The 26,891-nt window shown below is 39.7% G+C and overlaps 2 protein-coding genes across 6 annotated transcripts in view; both read right to left on the bottom strand.

Moving 5' to 3' along the window:
- HEATR5A (HEAT repeat containing 5A) overlaps positions 1-8,634 on the bottom strand; it is a 64,610-nt gene extending 55,976 nt beyond the window's left edge. The window contains exon 1 of the mRNA XM_058807922.1: positions 8,492-8,634. The gene's annotated coding sequence lies outside the window, so the exon portion shown is untranslated. The remainder of the gene's footprint in view (positions 1-8,491) is intronic.
- A 9,050-nt stretch (positions 8,635-17,684) lies between these two features.
- Positions 17,685-25,140, bottom strand: DTD2 (D-aminoacyl-tRNA deacylase 2). Of its 5 annotated transcripts, none has more exons than XM_058807427.1 (4): positions 25,056-25,132; positions 24,303-24,403; positions 19,940-20,009; positions 17,685-18,039 (listed from the first exon to the last, which is right to left on the bottom strand). In XM_058807427.1, exons 2-4 carry the CDS (start codon positions 24,387-24,389, stop codon positions 17,714-17,716), a joined length of 483 nt encoding a protein of 160 aa, XP_058663410.1. In that variant the 5' UTR covers positions 24,390-24,403; positions 25,056-25,132; the 3' UTR covers positions 17,685-17,713. The 5 variants fall into 5 exon arrangements, with proteins under 5 accessions (XP_058663410.1, XP_058663409.1, XP_058663408.1 ...); XM_058807426.1 differs by having other exon boundaries at positions 25,014-25,056; XM_058807425.1 differs by lacking the exon at positions 24,303-24,403 and having other exon boundaries at positions 25,014-25,140.
- Positions 25,141-26,891: the final 1,751 nt, after the last annotated feature.

Below are 26,891 nucleotides of genomic sequence, written 5' to 3' on the forward strand. Positions count from 1 at the left end.
ATTTTCCTAGCCTCCGGATATAATTTTAATACTAGAATTCACAGGCAAAAACATATCCTTTCAAAACTCATTCAACTTGAACTTATTCTGGTAGGACATAAAATACAAGTTGCATGTTATTTTAAAAGCATACACTTTTCAATCACTCTTCAAAAGACTAATGCTGAAAACAAATAAGTGCATGTAGATATCAGAGTAATCCAAACTTCTTTTTGCCTGGTGAACCAGTGTTCAGCCTGCTGAAGAAAAGGTTCAAGGTGACCTCACAGCCTTCAAAAGGGTAGGTGACCAAGTGGATGAAGACAGATTCTCTACTTCATAATTAATACAAGGAAGCTTCCCTCTTGACAGAAAAAAAGATTTTCACTGTAAGGATTATCAGCCACAGGGACCGGTGTTGAGACACTGCAGAAACCTCAGGGGCTTCTAACACTTGACTGGACAAAGCCCTAAGCAACATCATCTCAAGTTATTATTGTAACTCGTTTCTAAATGAAACACTCCAATTGTTTAAGCACACGTTTATAAAACCAATATAAATTTATTTATTTATAGCCTGAATATTTTTTCTTTAAAAGAAAAAAATGTCCTGGTGTAGTTGCTGATCTTTATAATGAACACATGCTAACATGACCAGAAACACTATTGTTTCTCAAAAAAGAGACTATTAGGACTGAATCAAAAGGCTGTCTGCTTACTGTGCAAGGATTAGTTTTGTAGAATCAGAACTGTCCATGCAGGGAAAAAAAAAATTTAAAATCCCAGACCTGATCTTTCCACTGCTGATCAACAAGCAAACCTCGATTCCACAAACCTGTATAGAAAGCAGCATGCTCCCTACCCTATGCAAAAAAACTTATTTCAAACACTTATTCCCTTCAATAAGCTGTAAGCCTGCACACCAGGGACACTCAAGAAGTTTCAAAAGTAATGATAAAACAAGGGCACATGCATACAAACCTGGGAGAAGCAGGGCAGGAATGTAGGGCATTAAGTTCTCCTGCAGCACACGGTTTTGCAGAGAACAGAGCAAAAGGCACAGTGCTCACAGTGCAAAGCTGAACACAAGCATAGAACTTGGGTATGAGCTGCACTGGATTAATAATAACTATGTCCTTGTTATGTATACAAGATGTTTCCAGGCAATTTCTAAGAAGAAAACATCAAACCCAAAGCCACAGCGTCCAGACACGGGTGGGACTCTGCTCTAATTGGAGGCGTGGCACAGCCAAGCTCTGGGCTGGGCAAGCACCAGGAAAGACTGAATGTTCTGTCAGCAACTGGAGCTGCTTGGCCATCCTCAGCCCCAGGAAATCAATGCAAGCACAACCCAAGCACATAAACATGTGCCTCTATTTACAAGAAACCCGTGTTTAGAAATGCTGAATTATTTGACAGTGCTTTCCCCTCAGTGGTATAATTTGGATGCTTCTCAATATGAAAAAGAAATCTGGGGAAAAAATGTGAAATATAATTAAATGAGATGTATGCTATGCCATCAACCAAACTAAAAAGGCACATATGCCTGATGAAATCTTCATTTGCCAACCAACATGATGCACTATCCTTTTAATTTTGTCTTTAGGTAACTGAAGCAATTACAAGACCTACCTTCCCATCAGTACTACAAGAACAGATCAATCAAAAACTCCTCCTTTTTTTTTTTTCTGTGAGCTAAGTTTATTTAATATTTATACTATGCTACAAAACTAGCACAAAGATTTATTGGCCAAGGCAGAATAATGTTCCTACTTACTACTAAAATTTTTTTTTCATTTATCAACTGCCAACTTGACAAGCAGGATTGTTAAGACAGGTCAGAAAAGAGCTCAGAAAAGCTCTTGGAGCAAACACTAGCTGGAATGCCACCCTGTAAATTGAAAGTAATACAGGGTGCATCAAGCATTAAAAGGCAACAGCAACAGTATTGTTGAAATTTCTGACCAACCACAATGAGAAAAAAGGGACCTGTAGTTTTTAAATAAAAGGTGACTCATCCAGGGTAAGACTGATATGAGTAGCTGCCTTTAGCTATTGTCTTTCAAATATGAGAACCCACAGACCACCCATGATACAGTTATAACAGAGTACAAAACCTAAAGAGATCCATTATGTTGATCAAGCTCCTTCCAAGCTAGGTAATCTCCTCAGGCTTTAAAAGATGAGGGAAGTAGACCATAGTTTGCTGTGTATCTTGCACATGGAAGTCTAAATCAAAAACTGTAACATTAGCAATGAAAAAGCTATGAGCAATAACAGAAACTTAATGAATTTCACTCTTCCTCTGTCTTCCAACTCTTGGCCTATTTTGCTTATGCACAAAAAAATAAGAAGTACCAAAAAAAAGTAATCTGCAATAAAGCAAACTCCTAACTGATCTCTCACTAAAATCAGCCTTTAAATTATGACTCATTATTTCAATGAAGAGTGACACAAGTAATGGAAACTATTCCATAGACCAAGTTTGTACTTACAAATTTCTTTTCTTTTAGAATTTTTTACATTTAATTGCTGATCCACCAGTTCGTCTCTCTTTCATAGGAACAAGTGCTGCTCAAAGAGAAATCTGATCAACCTCTGTTCTCTGAGCATGAGGCTCAGGTGAGGATCTAATGCACAATCTAGATGAGGGTCTAAGTCATTTATACCTACATTGTAGTGAAGACAATAAAGTGCCACTTATCTTAGGAACAGTTATTTATATCTTTCTAATTTCAAAAGTATTAACATAATTCTGCACTAAATCTGATATAAGGCAATAAACCTGTGGATTCAATTTTTTACCAATGACTAATCTAGCAGAGACACAAGTGCATAGTATTCCTCTAAGAAACTACCCTGTTACTCATTGACAGTAATGAGTAACAGTAAAAAAACAATAATGAATAATAGTAATGATTAAGATGAAGAATGACCAGTAATAATAACAACCACCAGTGTTTTCACAACAGCTGCCATTGGGCTGACTACACAACCAATGCCATGACCATCCCACTGCTGAAAAACAGAGCTGAAGCACACTCGCTAGCTTAAAGACAACCCTCCCTGCATAGCCGGTGGTATTTTAACTGACTTCAAATCCACGTTCTTGTCTTCAGAAAGCAAGATTTATTATCATCTGCCTAACAAGTGAACCAACACGTTCCAGAGAAAGCCTTCCAGCCTGACACGTTTAATTCCAGCCACTATTAACAGCTGAGATCAATGTAACTCCTGCAGCACTGTTTAAAAGTTTAATGGCATGATCGTTAGCAGTGCATCTGAGCTGACTGCACCGAGAGACATCGATGCTCAAACCTTTGTTACACCCTTGCACGTACCCGTTCAGTGTCTTCCAAACATAAACAAAACTCCTGCCCAGCCCCCTTGGACTTAATTCCGACAAGAGAAAACTGAGTATGATGGGCTTTGGCAGCTGGGCAGAAAAACCTTAAAGCACCGGCCAAACGCAGCTACTCATGAATGAAACACAGACCAAAATCCAATAGTTACAGTGTACTGTTTATGCTAGCAGGCGAAAATAAAGAGGCACCCAGGTCTGGAGAAGGCAAAAAGTGCAGGTTCAAACTCCAGCAACTTCAAATGGGAGATATGGCCCAGGCAATTTATAGCACACACAGAAATAATCTGATTTACATAAACAACAATTACAGAATCTCAGTAATTTCATAGGGAATAAAAAAGAACTAAAATTTCAGTTTAAATGAGTTGGGAGTTTAGACACTGGAAATATATTGGAGTGGGAATATTCAACACATAAATATATTTATAATTACTGGGAAGACAGAGCAGCCTTTTTTTACTTACTGACTTTTACAAACTATTACCAACTAACTCACAGAGGCAAAGTCTGCCTCAGAATCTTCAGTTAGAGAAGGCAAAGCAAAATAAGAGCATTAGTGTTAAGTGAATGAGTACTGCCACATCCTTTGTGTGGCACGATCTCCACCATTCAACTGACTTGTACCTTTTTTTCTATATACACAAGCTTTAATTTTTTGCTCCAGAGCTAAATGAAGCAAGAGCAGGTAACTGCTGCTCCCAACAAAACAGTGACCCCTCTGTACATGTTTTATGTTCAGTACTGCTTATCACTCTCAGCCTTTCATTCAACAAAAAAAAAACAAAAAAAAAAAAACCAAAAAAGGGGATTTTCATGTCCCCTTTTACTGCTTTCTTGTATTTTATGTATTTTCAAAGAAATATACAAGCAAATGTAGGAATTGCAGCACCAAGATAAGAAGAAGAGAGAGGAGGAAGAGACAAAGAGAAATTTAACTCCCCTTAAGACTGCTTCTTTAGCAGAAACACTGACTGATTAAATACTTCATGAAGAGCTTTAAGAACAACTTACGAAACCAGAGCCCAGTCTTTCAATGCATACACACACATACCTGAATTTGTCACTCATTGGTCTCATCAGTTTGAGCCAAATTACCCTTGGCATCAAACTGACAAATGCTTTTCATGCATTAATTAATACAGAGCCATAAAAATGCCAGGTATTTTGCAGTGTTACGTTACATAGGGCAGCAGCAGAGAAATTTGAAGCCAAGCACAGAGAAGATGGACCAACAGTGACGTCTGACAGCAGTTTGCAAGAACAAGCCACAAGAGAAAGTCATCACAAGACCACAACTTAGAGCACACGGAAAAGAATACCAGGCCACAGAGGAGAAGGTTCAAAATTTTAAGGCTTTTAAATCAAGCAGAACTATAACTCTTAATAGCAAATTATGAATGCATTAGCATGTGAAAAACACAGCAAATAAATCTCACAGTTGAGTACTCCAATGTTTTATTGCATATTCTACACTATAGTGGAACTCAGTTAATCTCACACATCTTCCTTCTTAAATAAAAATATGTACACATTTGCATCACATGCTTATCCCCAACAGCAAAAAGCAATTAAGAATCTGACTATGAGCAACAAAAAATAACAGATGATAGCAGAACCACTTCCTCTAGTTATTGCTGAAGATTTCAGACTAGGACAACTTCCCCTTACATTATATTTTTGTATGCAATTATTGTGCTAAGAAAAGTGACTCTGAAATCATAGATGTTGCAACAAGATACTTTTTTCAGTCTTTCCTCTTAATATTGCCCTGGATGAAGAAATTTGCCACAGGAATGCTATGTGTGTGTTGTCTCACTGAAAATTTGGTAGCATTTTTGCAGGGACTTGTTAAAGATGCAACCCAAGTGCATCTCCATGTATTGCAGACTCCACATATGTAGGTCTTGCAGTGTTCCCACAGCGTTTCAGGCTGTACTAAAGAACAAATATCATGCAGCCCAAACAGAATTCTTGTTAACTTCTCAGCTACTGCCATTTGTGTTGCAAAACAAAGGGGCTGTATTTTGATGTTTTGCGAATAATGATGCCCACACAAAGTGCATGTCTACTCCCACAGGAACAGTTCCAAATGACTGGTTTTCCTACCAAAACGCTTATCAAATGTTTTTGATTTCCAAGTTTTGGAGGAATTACCCTGTATCTGAAAGAGCAATAAAGCTTAAAGGCAACAAAGATCTATGTGAAATCTACCAGAATTCTTGCTCTGGGCTTCCCAGTTTTGGAAATATTCACTCAAAGAATGTGACCACCCACAATCCTCACACATAACAGTGACATTGATAAGATCTACAACACAATATACATTTGCTGAAGTGTGAAAGAAACGACAAGACAATGTCTTCTAAGAATGCTGAATGATTTCTGTGAAGTTTTGAGGACAAAGCTTGACACAAGTAGAGAAAAATACCCTGAACAAAGTGCCTGAAACTGCAATAGCTGTTTTAGCAATGCAAAATATTAAAGATATTTTTTAAAACAGTTGGAAGACGTTCATTCATAGTGTTAAAAAGTACATACACTTTGCTTTCATATTTCTTATTATCACTTCAATTTTTATCTCCACGTGAGAAGAATTATTCCGGGAAACCAAGAAACAGCAACATTCAGTGACTGCGAAATATAAACAACTATTTCCTGAGCTCCACAGTGGGCACTACTGGCACACTCTGACCTCCATGGCCCTCACAACCCTTGAATATTATTTAGGTTCATTTCTGAAAGTTAGAGTCACGACATAAACTTGGCTCCATTACAGGGACCTCAGAACATTATTTTGTTTACAGTCAACCAGGCAAATTGCATACAAATAATTAACCAGTGCTTCTAATAGTCACAGTATCCTATCTGATACTGACAAAGTGAGTTTAAAACATTTTCTTTTTCCCCAAAAATGGCATAAGGAAACTTCAAAAAGCAATAACTAGCTTCAGTCTGAATAAAAATGCATAGAATGCTTCGTGTGTATTTCTTTGCAGATTTGAAACCTGGTGTGATAGCAATGCAAGTGCATGAAAACCACAGAAGTACAAACATCCACCTGCTAACAATAATATATAACAATTTCAATATATGTCTGAACATAGCTTTAGTCCTGAGAATGTTGTAGACTATATTGTTTATTTAATATACACAAAATATACCACACTAAGTATGCTGACAGGGTGGGGTTTGTTGTTTGCTTGGGGGGCTTTTTGTCACAATGACAGAAGTTTCAGGAAATTAAATTATTTGTTAAAATGTTAAATTGACTTATAGTAGGTGATGCATATGGATTATGCAGGCTGATTTGAGCCACCGATCTTCTGTTAAGGTAAATGCTGAATCCAGTCTAGCTTAGCATTAAATTAGGCCACAGGCAATTTTTGTTGAATATATACTGAAAACCCAGAAAAGGATACTTATTTTTCCTGAAAATCACTATAGCTTTTACTATGATTGGACTTCAACTGCACTGAAACACCGACACAGAAATTTAGCAGCAGCAGCAGAAGCCGTCACAGATGCAAACTCTGCAGGAGACTTGTTTGGCAGATCAGAGATCACTATCCGGGCACAAATCACTGACATACCTCACTGCAATGCTTCATTCTCTAGGTATTTTATGTGGCTGTTCCCCAAAGAAAACTCCAAAACAGCTCAAAAATGTAACTGCCTAGAGGTTTAAAGCCTTTTTGGTCTGCAATGTAGATATAGATATAATGTGTGTCTTTTTAAAGGTTCTGCTACCTGAACCCAGTAAATACAAGTAAAAGCTGAATAAAATAAATGTCCTGCAATCTGAAAATGTTTTTGTGAGAAGGTGTTTCTCGTTAGGCTGTCCTGAATCTTAAAACAGATCATCCTGCATTGATTAACAAAGTTTTTGATGTGTTCGCATGCAACATCATGAACAAGTCAGTAAGTCAGATATTTTACTGATGACAAAAACAATCCTGTGTTCAATAATCAAGCACAAGTTTTCAGTGTATGGCTAGACTCAGTGTAACAGTAAACTGGCTTTCTCCCCCCACCTCTTCACTGTGTCAAACCATCAGGAAAAGAAATGTAAACTCCATTCATCACACAACCAGAAGTAATCTATCTTCTATGTCTCAACTGTTACTTCATACATGGACTGAGACTATTACATATCCTGTAGCAAAACACTAAAGAATACAACATACCTTGACTATTTCTGCAGACAGGGAAAATATTTCTGGCATGTGAGACAAAAATAAATGTACAGTTCATGGTCACAACTGCAAACACCTAATCCTACTAAATCAAACCCAAACTCAAAGAATCACTACAATTAATGAATCTAAAATTCAAAACATATCCAACTTCACTCATAGAAACACAGAGCTGGACTCAACTTTTATCAGCCTTCCTCATCTTCTATCATCCTTCCATCCATATCTCACTTAACTCTATACTTAACTAAACGTACAACATCTATTACTCTTTACCACGTTCAAAAATGTCAACACGAATGCAACTTTATACATTTTACATGCCTGTGCAAGGTTTTTACCAGTTATATGGTGTAAACTTAGTCGTTGTCCTAGGCAGATAACAAGGAATTCAAACTGCAAAAGCTTACGATAACATTTCCAGATATCAGAATACCCAATATTCTTAATTACCAAGCTTTATAAGAAAACATAAAACCAGACCCCAAAATACCGCGGTACAAGCGAATGCCAACCTCCTGCCGGAGCCTCAGGATCCATCGGCCCCGCACAGGGCAAACATCCCCGCTCGCCCACCGGGCCCGGCGGCACGGCCGCTGCTCCGCCGCCGCTCCCCGCGACACCCGGGCGGCGCCTGCCCGGCCGCCCCCTCCCTTCCTTCCTTCCCTCCCGTCCCTTCCCTTCTCTCCCGGGGCTGAGCGCTGCCCCGCAGCCCCGGGGAACGGGACGCGACAGCACGGGCTGGACTGGACTGCAGGAGCCGCCCGGCCGCCGGCTTTAGAGCTGCCTGTGCGTGTGACACCCACCGACCCACCCGGTGCCTCCGGGGGTGATCCAGCACTTTTCGGGCGCAGGCCTCGGGCAAGCGCAGCCCCGCAGGACTCCCAGCAGCGCTCGGCCCTGCTGCCCCTTCACACAGCCCCTGCTGCCCCCGGCCTCCCGCAGCCCGCGGTACCTGCCGGCCGCAGCGCTCCCGCGCCGCTCTGCGGGCCCGGCCCCGTCCGTCCGCCCGCCCTCCTCCAGCGCGGGGGGCGGCGGGTCCTGCGCCCGAGCTGCCGCCGCCCGCCGGCGGGTAGGGGGGAGGAAAGGGAGGAGGAGGAGGAGGAGGAGGAGGAGGAGTGTGAGGGCGACTCCGGTGCTCAGGACTGTGCAATCGGGCCCGGAGCCATCGAGCGCCCGCGGCGGCCGGGAGGAGGCGGGAGCGGCCGGGGGCGAGGTGCCGGAGGAAACAGAGTCACCGCCCCGGGACGCTCCGAGGCTCCGCAGTGCCAGAGGGGACAGAGTCACCGCCCCGGGGCGAGGGGTCGCGGTGCCCGAGGGGACAGAGTCACCGCCCCGAGGCGAGGGGTCGCGGTGCCCGAGGGGACAGAGTCACCGGCCAGGGGCGAGGGGTCGCGGTGCCCGAGGGGACAGAGTCACCGGCCCGGGGCGAGGGGTCGCGGTGCCCGAGGGGACAGAGTCACCGGCCCGGGGCGAGGGGTCGCGGTGCCGGAGGGGACAGAGTCACCGGCCCGGGGCGCTCCGAGGCTCCGCAGCCTCCGGGCGATGGGCGGCTCTGCGCTAGGGGGGCGCAGCCGGGGGCTCGCGGTCCGTGTTGCCCCACCAGAAACAGCAACAAAAGATCCCTCCTGGTGATGCTTTGTGAAGGGAGCTCAGCTGGCACTGCTGGGATTTGTGTCTGCCATGGCCTCTAAATTCCAGTCCGCCCCTCAGGCATCCACGTCCGTACTTCCCTGGGAGGGCCCCCGGGCGCTGCACAGGACAGTTACAGGAACACGCCCTTTATATCGAGCGTTCGTCGAACCCGACGCTTGCAAAAGTTGTTACTCCTGGGTTTCATCAGTGTAAGCTGTGATCCCAAATCGATATGGAATCCCAAGTCAAGGAGAAATTCTGTGTCTTTCAGACAAGGTCGGCTGAAACTCCTCCAGGAATTTCACCTCGTTTCTCCTACTGCTTAGGTGGTCCAGCTGGAGGACGTTGCTTTGTCACTTTGTCACTGGGAATTACTTCCACCCTTACAAATTTTCATTAGCGAACTCACTGGTCTTGAGAAAATATCCATTGGAGGGATTTTCTTTAATGTATTCTGTGATCAGTTTAAATTCTATCTTAACAAGAGGAAAGTATGTCTCTCAATCATTTTTTAGTTTTAAAATAAACAAACAATAATCTTACTGTAGTTTTCTAGCTGATGCCCAGCCATCTTTGGAATCCAGGACCCAGAAATCTCACCATAAGCCTGTGTTTTCTGGGACTGTCTTCTTTAACTTGTGCAAACAGAATCTCAGAATCATTAAGACTGGAAAAGACCTGTAAGATTAAGTCCAATCTTTGACTGACCACCACAATGTCAACTAAACCATAGCACTAAGTACCATGCCCAGACATTTCTTGAACACCTCCAGTGATGGTGACCCAATCTCCTCTGTGAGCAGTCCATTCCAATGTTTAATAACCCTTTCTATAAAGAAATTCTTCCTGGTGTCCAACCTGAACCTCCCCTGGCACAGCTTTAGGCTGTGTCTTGTGCTGTCACTGGTTGCTGGGGAGAAACGGCTGACCCTCACCTGGCCCCTGCCTCCCTCCAGGCAGCTGTGGAGAGGGAAGTGTTGTGGTGAGGGAATAATGCCTGGGACACAAAACCACAGGAGCAGAAATTGTGTCTAAACCTTGCACAAGCTTGTACATTCGACTTAACATAGGTTCATACATTAAAGTTTACATGCAGGGGATGCTCTGTGAACATCTGTACTCAGTTATGCAGATGATACTGCTGAGAAATATTTCAAAGAGCGCATGCAGAGCTGCCTGATTACATTGTGCTGTAGAAGCCATGAGCACCAGGCTGTGTTACCATATATGGACACTGGTTTCATTTTTACTAAACTGACTGTGATAAAAAACATGAGCACTGATGCAAAGACCTTTTAAAAAATTCTGGCAATGGATATGGTAATGAAGAATATGCTTTACACCTGAAGCAGGAAATTATTTACATATTATGTTTCAGAGAAATCAACTCCACAAGCTCGTACTGATGTAAAGGTGTTAACCTGTTTTCAAAAATCACATACATTCCCAGGAAAGAATTATCTGGTAAGTTAACTTCATTTTGATCAGGAGCTGGATTGTGTTACTAATACAGTGATTTGCAATTCACTTGTGAGAAAGGTCTGCTGAACAATTTATATTCAAAGACTGTTACGTGATGACTTTTCCATGAGGAACTCCAGAAAAACAAGAGCTCTCTGACAGTCCTGAGGTACCAGAAACTCCTGTCAATATTTGTGAAGGATTGATCATGTTTAACTCAGAAACAAATAAACAACCCCAAATCTAGAATAATTTTTGGAAGATTATTGCTGTTATTATCATTATTACACCTATTATTCAATCTGTTATGGTAGCAGGCAGAGACCCACTCAAAATTAGTATCTCATAATGCTGAGTGTTACATGAACACAGGGCAAGACAAAACATCATTCATTAAGAAGGAAAGACTTGCTCAGTTTTTCCAAAGAATTATCTTGCCCAGCCCCCCAGGACACATGATATCAGATCTAAGTAATGCTTTGTTAATGCTAAACTGATATGAATCAATTGGAATAACAAGGCACATTGATGCAGGATGCTCCCTCCATCTCTGGTACATCAGCTTTAGGGTTGCTTTGTGCCAGCAGTACTTATGTAAGAGTCTGTCTTCACTGGATTTATAGCTAACTTTGATTTTTGCCATTATTTTTCCCTAAATTGGTCAACAGACTGTTAAGCATGCACTGGTTCAAATTAGCATCTACTTTAGCAGTTATGCATGCTATTTTTATTTTTCCCATTTTCAATCTGAAATTTAAAAAAAATGTTGTGCAAATTTATTGTAATTTTTGTTCTAATAAAGAACATTTGTTCTAATAAAGAAAAAATGGGACAATTAGATGCATTCACCAAGTATTAATTCAATTTTCCCTTTCCCCATTAGTCCTGACTGTGCTTCAATAACAAGTTACTTAAGAAAAAAAGCAACTGGCAAATATTTGAAATGCTCAAACCTACTGATCAGTCTTCTCATTAGTCTATTTTGGTAAAGTGGGTTGACTGATTTAGAGTATGAGTCAGTTCTGCCATACAAATTCCAGACATAGTAGAATATCTATACAGTCACATATGCCTCTGAGCTAAATATTTTCATTCTTTCAGCTTTATAATCCTCAGTGATTCTAGAGGAAGAAAAAAGAATGTATGCCTTTGAATTCAGTGGGGCTGTCCACACATGAGTAAGAATCACAGGACTAGGGGCCTGATTTGAATTAAATGTTACATCACCAAATAATTACATGGCAAACAAAACCAAATCCCATTATATTTTAAAATCATTAAGAAGGGATATCTTTGTATTAATTATAAGACTAACTATTTTGTTTTACTTTCTGGAGGTGTGTAGAACCCAATCAATTTTGGCCTGTCCTAGCCTTTGCAATGCTTTAGGTGCCAATATTGCTTTTTTTTTACAAACTGAATATCAAAAATAATGTATATATTTATGCTACAATACTGCTTAGGCTTCTTTTTATTCCCAACACAGTTCCTTTTTGTACTATCACAAAATGCAAGGCCTGAGTTCCTGCTAAGCAATTACACAGTCCTGCTGTTATTTTAAATCCTAAAATGCAAATAAAACTATTATGCAAGCCTAGATAATGTTAGATACAACTACCAAAATGGAAGGGGGAAATAAGAAAGTTAGATCTAGGGATGGATTGTCAGCTAAATACGAAGGCCTCCCAAAAACCTTTTACATTCATCATTAATCCAAAACAGTCTCTTTTCTAATGAAACACATCTAAATAGCATTAAGCTCCTTTCATTTTAAACACATACTGATGTAATAGGGCATCTATTATGGCACTTACACCAGTAAATATAATTAAGGTGAATGGAAAGCAATGTTAAATTCAGAGTAATGAGATACATATGAACTAGAGCAGTAAGACAAGAATGCCATTTATTTGCACTCCCATGCTGTCTGGATCACCACTATTTTAGAAATACTGTGAGGTGTTATTTGTACTGATACCACACTGTGCATTGAGATACTCAAAGTGCTCTGTGAACATTAGCTTAAGTCACATTTGTGAGGCAGAGGCTAAAGTAGGAGGTAGTGAAAGGCAACTTCCTGTAGCTCCAACAAAGGTGAAGAGAGGTAAAAGCATACTGCCTTCTAATGGAAAAAGAGGATCAGAGATGATGTTTTACTTTTAGTGAAAGGGGGAAAACCCAGTGGTTTTAAACCTCTTTCCCCCCGTTTTGACTCTTTCTTTCAGATCACAGATGGAAAAAGTAGAGCAGAAAATTGCTTTGCCCAAAGCCACACAGCTTTTTGGCAGTAATTGGACTAGAAGACATCATTGGTTTAAATGGAAAATGTGCAATATATTCATAGTATTTGGGCTATTCTAAGTGCTGTTTCTTTCTCTTGTCCACATACACCATTTACTTTTCAGCTGTAATTGCATGGCACTTCTGGTAACAGAATCTTTTGGGAATCTCAGAGGATTCCCAAGTTCTGAGTTGCTTTCAAGAAGCTTCAAGAAATGAAGAAAGAATAAACAAGAAATACCAAATTCATCAAGTTTTGGGTGCTGTTTCCCCAAGAAAAACATTAAGGAGGAAGCTCTGCTTTCTGTTCTTGTCCAGCAATTGTGACTCTGATGTTTAGAATAAAGCAGCTGGTGGATCTCCCAGACAACCCAGCACTGTCCCACAGTGCCATGCAATATATTACACAGTGATGGTCATTGTTTTGTTCCATGTATGGTCTTAAGGATCAAGACACTGAAAACAAAAATAGATAGCCATTTATTAGATGATAATTGAGATGCAAAGAATTTAAGAAATGAAGTCAATCACAACAGAGTTTTGTCGCAGACCTCAGGTAATGAATGCCTGTGCATTTGTGGAGACCACTGTAGTCCTCTGTGGCATACTGCTACTCCAGCTTCCAAAGAGAAACCATGTGTTTGAAGGAGTCCATAGAGAAGACAGGAACAGAAACTAAAAGCAAAAAATAACAGAAGCTTAAAAGAGTCATCTCTCCTTCTCCAAAAAAGCTCTTTTTATACCAGAGGTGAGACAGAGGTCCAGCAGATCGTACTTTTAAATTCAAGTAGGTGTGAAAGTTTGTTCTCGAAGAGGAGCTAAAGAGCAGTTATGGCATTGAGTCACAATGAAGAATTTTTGTGGAGCTTTTGTGGTAAATGAGATCAGACATCACAGATGCATTAAAAGACCTGGCGAAAAGCACCACAAAGGCTGGCTGATATCCAGCAGCCCATCAAGTGGCTGCCATTTCAACATGGGGAAGCAACTGTCTGCAGAAACTGTTGTGTGCAAAATCTTGTTACAGGCAAAAAGAAATCCACCCTATGTTTAGAGTCACACCAAATTTATTTTAATTGAAACCATAGCAATTTAATAAAAGAATGATTATCAGTCCAAATATAATTATTGCAGAAAAACAAAGCAAATAAAAAGAAAGAAAATGTACAGAAGGTCTCAGTAATAAAAATATGGTAAGAATTGTTATGCATGCACTATTTAGTACTTACCCTCACACTCTTCCTGGTGTCATGCTTGACCTTTCACCTCCTTGTGGTTCCACCTTCTAGAGGGAGCACAGTGGATCATCAGCATCTGGAGTTCTGTGCCTGCAGGAATAGAATGTTGATGTTTCTGATTTCTTCTTTCTCTCCATTTTTTGGCAATATCTCTCACTTGGGGTTCTTTTTATACATTTTCTAATAAAGTTTTACTCGTTGCTTTTCTTTAATGGCCTGCAACTACGTATTTTTCTTTTTGTTAATCTTAAGTGGTTTGCTATATACTCATTCTTTCTTCTCTTTTTTATGCCTAAGAATAGTTTTGCCCAGCTCCAGTTTTGTATTTCTTCAACTGACCATTGGCAATTTGTTTATAGCCTTGGAGTGTCCAGTGCCAGCCTGTGCCTCAACTCTTACTATCCCATGCCTCTACTTTACACTGCAGTTGGTGTCTTCACTTCTCAAAGTTCCTGCTGGTTTAATAGGCTTAATAGGTTTAATAATTTCTGTACCCTGTAACACCCTGTAGGAGTCTTACATATATAACTCTACACAGAATAAATACTAATTATTAGTATCTGTATAACAACTGTGGTTACACATAAAACAAATTAGCAATAACCTCCTGTCCTTAGAAAAATAATTGTTACAGCCAAATCAAATAAAGCCAAAGAAAAGCCTGAGGAAAGTTCCTGTAATAAGCCTCCATCCTGAGCTCTTGGAACACTTGGGACAAGGCCTGTGGACTGTCACTGGCAGTAGCAATACAGTTGCAAGTATTACAGGGCTACGTGCTGTTTATTAATTTCCAATTCTGGATTAATATTTGTATGTTGTAAATTCATATGTTGCATACTCTATGTAGCAGCAGAGGTAAAAATTTCCAGAAGGGGCATGGGAAGGAAGCAGGAATACTGCTGACTGAAAAACAGCCCCTGAACTCATTAGTGAGTGTTTATGAGCCCAGTTCATAGTCCACACATGCTCAGCTTCAACACACTGGGTGTGTGCACTGCAAACAAGGTCACAAAAACCTGATATTGCAAATTCCTGCCTGGCAGTTCAATTGGACACATAACAGCATAAGGACAACTCCTCATTTTATAGGTTATTTCAAGGAAGTGGGGAATATTAAGCATCTTCTAATGGACATTCTCTAAGTATAGAAAGACATTCTCTAAGTATAGAACAGGATAATTATATGGGGTTTTGTCTAGTCATATTACGGAAACTATTTAAAGCAGAGTCAGGTCATCTGTTTAAAGCATATATTCATGGTTGAAGGGAATAAGCACTTGGCTTAGAAAAAGTAATTTTAATCAATTTTTTTATCAGTAGGGTCCAGCATGTTATTCAGAAATGGCTTCCTTCAGTAAATGGATTGTGAATCAATAGTAGATATAAATAAAGCAGTACAAAGGGAACAGCATTCAACAAGCTGCCAATCCCTGGAGCAGAGGATGGCAGAAATCAGTATTCCAAGATGGATGCACAAATAAATCAGAAATGGGCAGATAATACATAAATATCCACCTTTCTTACAAAAATTTCAGAGTTCTGTCTGGCCCTAAGAATCACTGAAATGTACATTAGTTTTTATCTGCTTTATATGACAGACTGCTATGAGATAATTTGGTTTGAAGTCTTTTTTTCACTAAACATTTTCAAGCTTATCCCTCTTAGAAACCTTAAAGTTCTTTAAATATAATTAATTGCCAGGCTGCCAATGATCTTTCTGGAGACAGGAGGTAAATTAAAAGCTGCAGACTTTGTATTATGCCTCAAAGAATCAATTCTTGAGATACACTAAATACCCACAATTGCTGTAAGGTCTGTGAAAAGTGGCATTACTCAGAACTTTTTAGGATTTGACCTCCAACAGAAAGAGGATTTACAATGTTTTTTTAAGCACACAGATAATAATGAATTTGTATTAGTTATTTGCATCAGGACAATATTATTTAAATCTTGCTACTAGGAACTTTGAACATGACTCATACTGTGTCTATCATAACTGTTAATTATTAATGAAAAAATATGTCATTTGGGTCCTAATAGCTAATATTTCCAGGCCGTTTGTGTAAATTTCATCTGTGACAATGTCAGTTGCCGGGAATTCAATATCCCTATTTATTTCATAATTATTAAGCGTATATTATGCTAACCTGAAAAAAAAATCATTATTGTCTTATCAAAACTGTAAGTTACTTATCTGTTAAAAAATGTGATTCTCATGGCATAGTTTGAGCCTACAGATTATATACTCAATGTTTTCTACAAAATGAAGATAAGGACAGAGTATTTGTAACTACTGGCCTACAATTTAGGATTGTGCAAGCTGCCATCCTCACTAACCATAAGGTTTTACATTTCTTCCAGAATAATTTTTTATTCAAATGGCAATTCTGGATAATTGCTGCAAACCATACAAATGTCTGATATCACTTTGAACCCTTCTGAACCATAATGCTGCATTAAAAAGAGAAACTTGATTCACAGGATGAACACATTTGTATCAGTTTTGAATTTGCCACATTTTAATATAGCTGTTCTGTCCTTACTGCCTTTCCAGACAGAATTTCCCATGATATCTTCTTAGCACCATCTGTTAATAATGTTTGTAACAGAACTGCTTGGGGGGTCAGCTGGGAAGGGAGCCCCAAATGTACCAACACTGCCTATAAAAGGAAAGCTAGTCTCTGCTAGGAGCTTCACTGGACAAAAAGCTGGAAGGAAGCAATGGGGGCAGAGGGAACAATGAAATGGCAATGTACATTGTACCATCTTTACTTTTGTTTTCATTTGAATGTTTCTGTTCTTTTCCTGAGGCTCTGTTATGAAAGAATTGAGGAGACAGCAAGACCACAGTAACAAGGACATAGGCCAAGCTATAGCAGGCAGCCTATCACAACACATCAGAGATTTCAGAATGCAAACTTCAAGCAAACAATTCAGTGATACTGCTGGTTTCTAGATGTGCCTCACTTATTCTTCCCTGCAAAGCCCATGATCAGTCCTGTACTGCCTTAAGTCTCCCACCCTTACACACTCCAGTTGAGGGGGATGGACTTTCTTATTTAGTACTTACTCTATAAGAGGCTAAAATTCAGTGAATTTGTTTTCAATATATCAGTTAGTTAGAAAGCATTGACATTTTATAGATAGAAAACATAAAGGTAAAAATTGACATAAGTACATCTAAGGTATTCTTTTTTATCTATAAACCACTTCTTCAAGCTATACATGTAATACTTTTTTCCTTATTTTTTAGTAAAAAATGATTGCATTATCCCATTTTTGTTCACAAACATTTTGAATTATTGGGTCAGTATTAACAAATATTTTAACCACACCTCAGATGCATATGAGCAAAAAACACATACTCATTATAGCAAAGGAGTCTCAGGCATCCTCCTATTAAATGGGATTGGCAAAACCAGCACAGATGAGTGAAAGCCTTTTTTAAACTATCTCCCAAGGCAATCAAGCACTTTAATGCTCAGGAGAAAAAAAAAAAAAAAACAACAAACCAAAACGAACAAAAGACACCAGTACTGTATTTGGGATACAATTTATTTTTTTCAAAATTCGATCAGGTGAGTGTAAGGTCCATTTGTATCCAGTTTTAACACCTGCCTGTTTCCATATGTGCCATGCTTGACAAGAACACCAGCTTCCATGCATTTGGCATTGGCAGCCAGCTCTTTTTCACACAGAGTCACGAACTGAGAATAAAGTTCCAACCCTTTTTCTTTTTCAATGTTTGCATGGTACTGCATCCTTCTTCCCTTTGGTTTACCACCTAGGGTGGCTTGTGGTATGATGAGTACATCGCCTGGTAAATCAAGAACAGAGACAAACTCGCCGTTTTCATTTTCACTTAATTTAACATTCAACAGCGTATCGACTGCAAATAAAAATAAAATAAGAGTTAGTATTGCTGAAGTGAATTAAACAGGACACCAAAAACAAGAGCCAATAAATATTTTGACAAACCACTGAGTAAAAGAAACTCTTTATTAATGAACTGAAAATATGGACAATCAATAAATACTTAACCAACTAATACATCTGAGTATTGTGAGGAATGTGAAGGATAATAATATTACATGTCGAAAGTTCTAGTTTTGGGGGAAGTGACTGGCTATCTAAAATCCTAAAGTTGATTCTAGTTGGACACCCCCAAAAGAACCCAGGATGCAATTAGTGAGCCTTCCTTAACAGCTTGATACTCAAATAGGCAGCACTTTGGAGAGTGTTTTGCCTGACTCTCTTTTCATTCTGGTAGCAGCAGTTTGCAGCAGGACCCAGCACTGATCTGAGCTGAAGGCACAGCTCCAGAGTTTGGTCTCAAGTAGAGCAAGCGTCCTTCAGTGCTCCACTCTGAGACATGCAGCTATCAGTTTGTCACTTGAGACAGGAGGTGGGCAGGAAAGTCACATGCAATTTGGCTTATAAGCCAGAGCACAGAAACTTGCAAATAAAATCAATGAATTTACTAACTTTAGATTTTCTGGTGTTTCTGTAACAAATCAAATCATTACCCAATTCTGTAAAAGCTGGGAGGATACTAGTCATGCCTCCAAACCCTAAACATAAATGTTTAATGCTGTTAGAAGCAAAAACAGCTGAGTTGTGATTCAGGAACCAAACCCACACACTTAAACAGATTCAAAATATATTTAGGAAACAATATTCTCTACAAGAGGCACTCAAGAAGGATGGTCCTATATGAATCTCCTGATAGGAAACAGAACTTTCTTTTTCTGGCCTGTTTTAGCTGTCCCACAGCTGAAAATATAATTATTCTCAAGCAACATTCTCAGGAAACTCTCACTAGCACAAAATAAATTTTTGTATCATAAATATTTAGCATTACAAAAGGACTGTGCCCTCCAAGACCCAGAGAGAACGCCCCCCAGGAGTTGCTCTCAGCATTTTTAATAACAGCTGTACTTGTGCACTGTTGGTCTCAGCCAGCAGCCTGAAATAGACTGAAATAGTGAAATACTGTTACACAATCTTTAGCCAAATCACTAGCATCAGCCAGTCATAGAAAAGGGGCACTTTTATCTGGAATATGCAGCATCACAGAATTTCCCAGGGGAACCAGTGCTACTGATGGAGGAAAGGACGGAGAAGAAATGACATAAAAGTAAAAAAACAAAACCAAAACAAAACAAAAAATCAAGTCCAAACAGCACTGGATAAAGACAGAAATTGCTACTACTTGACCTTATCCACAGCTTCTTCTCTGCTCTAATGTAAATGTTGAAGTGCATGTGGAGAAGAAGACAAGAATTGCAGACATTGATGTTATTGCTTCTGAACCAGAAAACTGCACATGCTAACAGTGCATGTCACCACTGAAGTGAGATGGGAAAGACTCTGTTTCATTATCCACACAACTCCCTCTACCGGCTATGATTTGAAATATCCTGCACATACAGTGAGATCGGTGGCAAAATACTTGTCAAATCGTGCCATGAACTATTTGAAATTCAGTTCTGTCCTGGACTGAAGTTATTGCCTGACACATGTAATATGGTAAACAGCAGATGCAGCATTTTCTTTGTTTGCCAGAATGTTATCAGGGTAATTTGTTTTTTATGTTGGTCATGAACAGACAGACAAAGAAACAAGAAACTGTCAAAAGAAGCAAGACAGACCAAACTCCTCTTTCAGCCAGGTAATTGAGTCAGAATAATGCCATTTCATGGCTTACCCAAATGGCTGCTACCTTCTCTGCCTCAACTGCTTTTCTTCCTTTTCAAACAATACAATAATGCATATGGATTACATCATACCTATTTTTGGGACAAGATCCTCATCAGCACCTTTGAAGAAGCATATGTAGATAACAAGCCCTCTCTGGATCTACAAAAGATTACAGAAAACTACGTCAGTGTTTCTTATTATCTACAATGCACACTTATCATTAAGGCAGTATCGAAAATGACAAAACCACACAACAAAGAGAAGTTTTAGTTATTTAGTACAGCTTCAGACATTGAGTTTACACCCCACACTGTAGAAGATATATACTCATTATCTGCAAAATGCTTCTACATACAATTAAGACAATTTATTAGTTTCACGTGAAGCCAAATTTAGTTGGAATGTAGACTGTAAGTACTAACATAGGTGACAAGATGTATTAGTATAGTTAAATCCAGCATAAGAAATAATTTAAGCTTTTTTCCATCAAACTTTTTTCCATCAAACTATGATATTGGAAATAATATCATAGCTCATACAATTTTCAGTATGAGCTATGATATTATTTCCAATTATGAAACATGAAAAACACCACAGGACTTGTCAAAGAACTGAATTTTATTTTGATGTTGAAAGTAATCTAGTACAATATAATTCTGAAAAAAAAAAACATAGAGTCTCTTAATTAAATATTTAAATATGATGACCAACAACTGTGAAGTTGTTCAGAATATTATAAAGTTGTTTGAAATACTATTTATAAGCCTGGGTAAAATCTAAGTGGCAAAATGGAACTTTTCAGCTGACTGGTAAGGGATATGCCACATCTTTAGCATTCAGAGCAACTACTCATAAGAACTATGTATTGAGGGAAGAATTAGGCCTCTACTGAGGAGAAAGCACAAGAAAACTCCTGTGTAGCTTTTCTGCTCACTTGGTTAGTCCTTAAGGAATGCACATGCACCAGCCATGCTTTACTAAGCCGGACTGACAGGCTGTGCAGCCAGCAGCACCTATGCCTCACGCACAAGTGTACCTGCATGGCTTAACTTCTCTGGGAAAAACCCCACAGCATTCACAGGCAGACAGGATCCACAGACAGTATATAAAGAAACCTCCCCACTGCCTTGTCAGAAAAAGTATCTTTTTAATTTTGTTTGAGGAAACAGAAACGTCAACTAATGAAATACCACTGAAGAGATGTTAAATAGATTGGCACAGGAAGGAGTTATTAATGCTATCAAAGCAAAAGGACAGAAAATGTGAGTAGCTTAGAAAAAATACAAAATAGCTTACAAAAAAAAATTTCCTCAATTTGTTTTTTCCCCAAATGATAAAGGTTTTTGGTAAAGAAATCTTAGCTATACACGTAAGAGTTTTGTCCCTTTGTTATTGCAGAGATTAAACAAAATGCTCAAGGCAATGACTGAGAAAAGCTATGCCTTCTCAACTATTTTTCTAGTGACTAACTTCTGAAAAAAGAGAACACTCTTTCTAGCCAAAATGTCACATGATGAGAACTTTGAAAAGCTTTAAATGGCTTCTTTTAAAACACTTTTTTTGGTACAATCTCACAGCAGTAACAATATTCTGCAAGCAGCTCATTTTAAAGACACAAAAAAGTATGTAAAGTGACCCCTGCAAGTCATAAGGCCAGACAGATATAATAAAATACATCATTATTTTTTCCAGACTGCTCTTATTTGATGTTTGTTTTTGAATAAAACATTTATCACAAGATGAGACACACATATTGAAGAAAATTAGAGGGACAGGAGGTTAAATGAGAAAACAATTAATTCAGAGACAAGTTAAAGCTGAAAGAGGATGTTTCTATTTATACTGCATGTTCATGGTCTTCTAGAACACTTCACAACCATGATAAAGTTGAAAGCTGTGCAACTATTAGTAAGCTGAAACTTATGGTTTCAACTATGACTGAAAACTGTGGTTCAACACATACAGCCATGTTTCAAACCCTGGTTAAGTCTTACTTTATTCTTTAGTTTTCTTAATTGAATAGAAGATGTGAAATTAAATGCAATTACAAGACCAAACCAAGTAATAACAATGTCAGTCTGACCTTATACCAGTCTTCCAAGTGTCCTAAGACTGCTCCTCAGGCCTCCATTTAATGCACAAAAATTCCAGCAAAATAACACAAATAAGAATATCATAAATTCAACATGCTGGTGTGTGAACAGCCACTGCAAGGAACCTACTCAGCGACCAGACAGGAAAGCTATGCTCTATGTGAATCTACTGTGAGCAGTAAATGCCTACATAAATAAAGCAGCAAAGCAAGATACTGTGCAACACTGGCATTTATTATACAGTGCCTTAAGTAATTATCAGATCAGGCAACCTGCTGAACCAGGTCATGAAGGGCTGAAGTACCCAGCCCCAATGCCATATAGACAGTCTTAGCAACACTGTGTCCAAATGCTGCTTTTTAGTTCTTTGGCAGGAAAAGACAAATAACTGACTCCTTTCTCACCCTCCTTACTAAATACATTCATCTGTATTTTTCAGGATTTCATTAGCAAAACTGAAATATATTCTGCAAAATATTATCTCCACTTTTTACTAATTTTTCCTCCAAGAAAATGCAGTGGATAACAAAATCTTCTTAATTCTTAGAAAGTCAGTTTGTGAAACTACCTTACATAAATTATTCTGTGACATTTCCATTTCAAGTTCAGATTTACTACCCTCTGGGAAGATTTCCTCATATTTCTTATATTCAGTGTGGCAGAGATATGACATCATCTGCCACAGGGCACAGAATAAGTCTGTGCCTGGTATTTTGCACCTCTTTTTGCCATAGTAACCAGAAAAGAAGTCAAAGGAAATAAGATAAGGAAAAGACAGTTTTCGTTGCATGACGTGTAGGCACTTATACTTTTCAGCTGAATATTCATTTTATGTTTCTTTTCTCCCACAGTTATGAAATACACCAAACCTTACCTTATTTCACTCCTACCTTTACAAAAATTCCTTTTTTCTTCCTATTTTGCTGTTTACATAAACCTTTTATGCAGGGTATATAATCAAAATTCCCCATAAACAAGACATCCTATGCACAGTAACCCTCAACAGGCCAAAAAACTCAATCATGAAAACACAATGAAGGCAGAGGTTCACGATTAAAGTACACTCCTAACCTTTTTAAAGATAAGGAACATCTGCTCTGAAGTTCCTAAAGTACCTACAGGGGTCTCTTACAGCTCAGAAGCTTTGAATACCTACCATATATGCCACTTACAGTATCCTAGAAATGTCTCAAAGTCAGGTCCTACTTTTAATTGGTCATAAAACATCAGGAACCCACCGGTTGATGTAAATAATCGTTGGTGATGTCTGTACTTTTTTATCTTTTTGGTTTTGCATTGACATGCAAAAACAGGGAGTAAAATTACCCTACCAGAAAATGTCAGCAGCAAAATTTCCTTACAATAACCTCTAAAGTAGTCACACTGGAGGAAAAAAAAAAAAACAACAAAAACTTCCAATTGGCTTTTTTTCTACATGGTGACTAGTTCTTGTTAAAACAGATTTCTCTTAAAAAGCCCCAGGTACTTGGGAAAGATTTCCAAGTACCCATCTCAAATATTAGTAATGTTCATGTCTGAAAAATATCTCCTGGAGACCACCCAAATCTCTTTCAGACTCCTTTAGTGGTATCTATTACTTTCCTAGTGATTTTGCAAATTAGAGATAAACTACATAACCTCCTTGCAGCAAAGTTAATCATATCTCTCAACCACAACATGTACCTTTTAAAATAGTTTAAAAGAAAGACAGCAAAATTACATTTCTGCTTTTCTTTATTAGATCTACAATTACTTCTGTGATTAGCAAGCCAGAAATAGATTATTTCTCCTATGGTTAATTTATGCTGTGCTAAGTGAATTTTATTGCAATTAACCTTATACTGAGAGGCTAACAATGCAGTATACACAGACACACTACACTGTGAAACCCAGTATCTGTGAGATCACACTTATTTCCTCCCAGTAAAACATTCTGGCTTCCCAGACCATACTGCAGAAACTAGTTCTGCTGGATCCACCTGCCCCTTCTGAACAAAGAGAGGAATGTTTTAAGGCTAATGTGAAAGGCAAAGAGTGTACTCTTTTCAGATGTGCTGAATGAATGCACAAACCCTTTAACCATGCTAGAGCTTTTACTTTTTAAAATTTATGGAAGTGACTGTATTAAGCCCCTTCTGTTATAACAGTCTTTAAAAAGGGCAAGAGACCAAACCAAAAAACCCATGGGCTAACTAGTTGACAATGGGCAGAAATGAGTTATTCTAGTGTAGGTAACTCCCAAGCAGCGACAACTGCAGCAGGTCAGTGCATTCCAAAGGGCAGCAGCCTTCGTGCTTTGGTAAAGAGCCCTGGGCTGCACGCACAGCACATCGACCGAAGAGTCTGCAGATCCACCTACCTCCCCCAGCAGAAGACTGTGGCAGGAAAAGAGGGAAAATACAGTGTTTTCCTTAACGTGAGTGGTGGTCTGCATGGTAAATTTCATTTCTAGTTAGTGTTCTGGAAACAAACAAACAAACCAAACAACATCAGAACTACTCCTGCCATAGTCCCACAGCCCTACCTGGCCTTTCTTCTCCAAGTTAACACTATCTCACAACAAACTAAAGCTGACAGCTGAGCCCACCAGCCAAGGTTGTAGTGTTTCTGTGAGTGTACTTCAGAAAAGAAGGAACAACACAGTTAGAAGGGAAGCGTGTGGTCGTGGAGCAGTCGTGATCCTGAAGAGGCTTCTGCCTGCGAAGACTCTGGAGCACAGGGAGAGAAGGAGCAGCAGAGAGAAAGCGCTGCGCGCCTCCTGCTGCTTGTCCCTTTGCCGAAGGGGCTGACCGCAACCTTTGCTGATAACCGGGGGGGCGAGGGGAGCGCTCTGCAGCGGAAACGAGACGAGGCTGGAGCACGGCCCGAAGCGCAGCCCAGCCCGGGGAAGGAGCGGAGCTGCTCCCCTAAATGTCCGAACGCCCCCCCTTTCCCGCCGGCGCACGCGCGCAGGGCCCGGAGCGCTTTCCTGCCGGCCGCCCCGCTCGGCTCGGCTCGGCTCGGCTCCGCTCCGCTCCGCGGGGGAAAGGCGCGATGCCGGCGGCGGGGGGCGGCCCGCGCCCCATGTTACCTCCACCCACTGCGCCTCGGAGCCGCTCTCGGGCGGCCGCACCTGCAGGCGGGCGGAGACGCTCTGCTGCAGCAGGGCCCGGGCCCGCGCCGGCCGCGCCGCCGCCATGGCGAGCCCGCAGCGCTGAGGGCGGGGCCGGCTCACGCCTTTCCGGCACCGGCACCGGCGCCGGCACCGGCTGGGGCCCGCGGGTCACGGGCGGGGAGCGTGAGCGGGACCTTGTGTGCATGGTTAAACCGGGGCTTATGATCCGCCCTCCCTATGGAGGCGGCTGAATACAAGCTTTGGAACAGAATTAAACAATTTGTACAGCTCTGCTTACCGATGCCCCAATAGCTAGCAGGAAGCGGGCTTTGGCTTCTTATTTTGATGAGAAATGAAAGATCTCCTTGTCTTCTGCTGCGGAAATGTTACATGCTTGTGATAAGAGCGGCATGCTGTATAGTTTATGCATGGAAAAGAAAGTCTGAATACTCTTTGTTATTTCTTCTGTTCATTACTTGTGTTTCAGTGTTTCAGGTGGCTGAGATCAGTCTATCAAGTTGGCAGATTTCAATGGTACTGCGTTGGAGCAGAAGGAACAGAACACGCACTTAAAAGGGATCTGGATATCTAGTGATCTAAATCATCTGGGAAAAAGAAGTGCATAGTTTTGGAATGAGCTCCCACTGCTAATGGGAAAGGTTAAAATATTGCAAGTGGTTCTTTTATTATCTTCCAGGTTTGTAGCTACCTACCCTGATACTCCTTGAACAGCTTCAAAGCTGGAAGAGTTGTATCTTTCTCCCATACATGAATTCTGACAGAGACAAGTTTTGAACAATACTGCATTCATTCACGTCAGGATAGAATGACATGGAATTCAGTATCTCTCTCCAAATTCATTTTTACAACTGTGTTTAAAAATATTGTATTTTTTAAAGAAGGTTAATATATAGCAGTATGAGTAAGAAGCTGAATTTTAGTACCTGGAGTCTATCGTAGAGTGAGATTACCAAAAATCTCTATTGAACAGCAAGGGCCCATACGCACTAATAAATAATCAGTGTTACACATAGGGATATATTTGACTTCTGTCTGTCATTTTAAAAGAAGATTCTTGATGTATGTTCAATGAGGTTGTTCTTCCCAAAGCAAACCTTCCTGGAAGAATGGGAAATTGCACTAGGTAGTGTGTGAGTAGCTCATTTTTTGTTCGCTGTATGATGTTTTTATTCAAACTCAGCTAATTTTATTTAAAGTACCTTCTGTTCATTTTCTTGAAAGCTGTATCCCCAGACTCATTAAGAAGAGTTTAATGAAGTAGAAATCCAGTTAAAATGAGAGGGTTTTCCTAATATATTTGCGATAGAAATTGATTGTTAAGGAAAATGGATTTTGCTTCAGTCTGAGCAAATTATAATGAGCAGATTATAGAGGGCTATTAGTATATAAGGATATTGATTGTTATTTGGTGCTGTGCCATTATTTACACCAGGGTATGATGGAGAACATTTATTCATGTGCAAGTTTCAATACAAATGCCTGTGAAACATTGCAGAGAAAAAAAGAGTATGACATCATTGTTTATGTATGGATTCTTGGTGGAATTATGTTGTATTTTCCTTGGGAAGCCAAGCAATTCTGTTGCACCTTGAATTTCTTGAATCTTACTGGCTTATTGTTAGATTAAGAGCCTCTCTTTTTAGGCCAAGGAATGCTAGTAAATTTGTTGGATAAATTTTAGGCATGGATTTGGATTTGACTGTGGGTTTTATATTAAAAAAAACCACATCCTGACATCTAAAGCATGTATCCATGCATAAAATATATTGGTATTTTTATCAGGTACTATATAAAGACATTTTTTCTGCATGTTTTGGATTTGACAGTTGTCCC

The sequence above is a fragment of the Ammospiza caudacuta genome, chromosome 6 (assembly GCF_027887145.1).
Source record: "Ammospiza caudacuta isolate bAmmCau1 chromosome 6, bAmmCau1.pri, whole genome shotgun sequence".
NCBI classification, from domain to species: Eukaryota; Metazoa; Chordata; class Aves; order Passeriformes; family Passerellidae; genus Ammospiza; species Ammospiza caudacuta.

Bases quoted from the DNA above. Each gene is read 5' to 3' on its own strand.
- DTD2 (XM_058807425.1), bottom strand. From the start codon at position 25,121: ATGGCGGCGGCGCGGCCGGCGCGGGCCCGGGCCCTGCTGCAGCAGAGC. The intron at 20,010-25,013 runs GTAACATGGGGC...AATCTTTTGTAG, and splicing joins CCGAGGCGCAGTGGGTGGAG to ATCCAGAGAGGGCTTGTTAT. The intron at 18,040-19,939 runs GTATGATGTAAT...TTTTATTTGCAG, and splicing joins GGATCTTGTCCCAAAAATAG to TCGATACGCTGTTGAATGTT.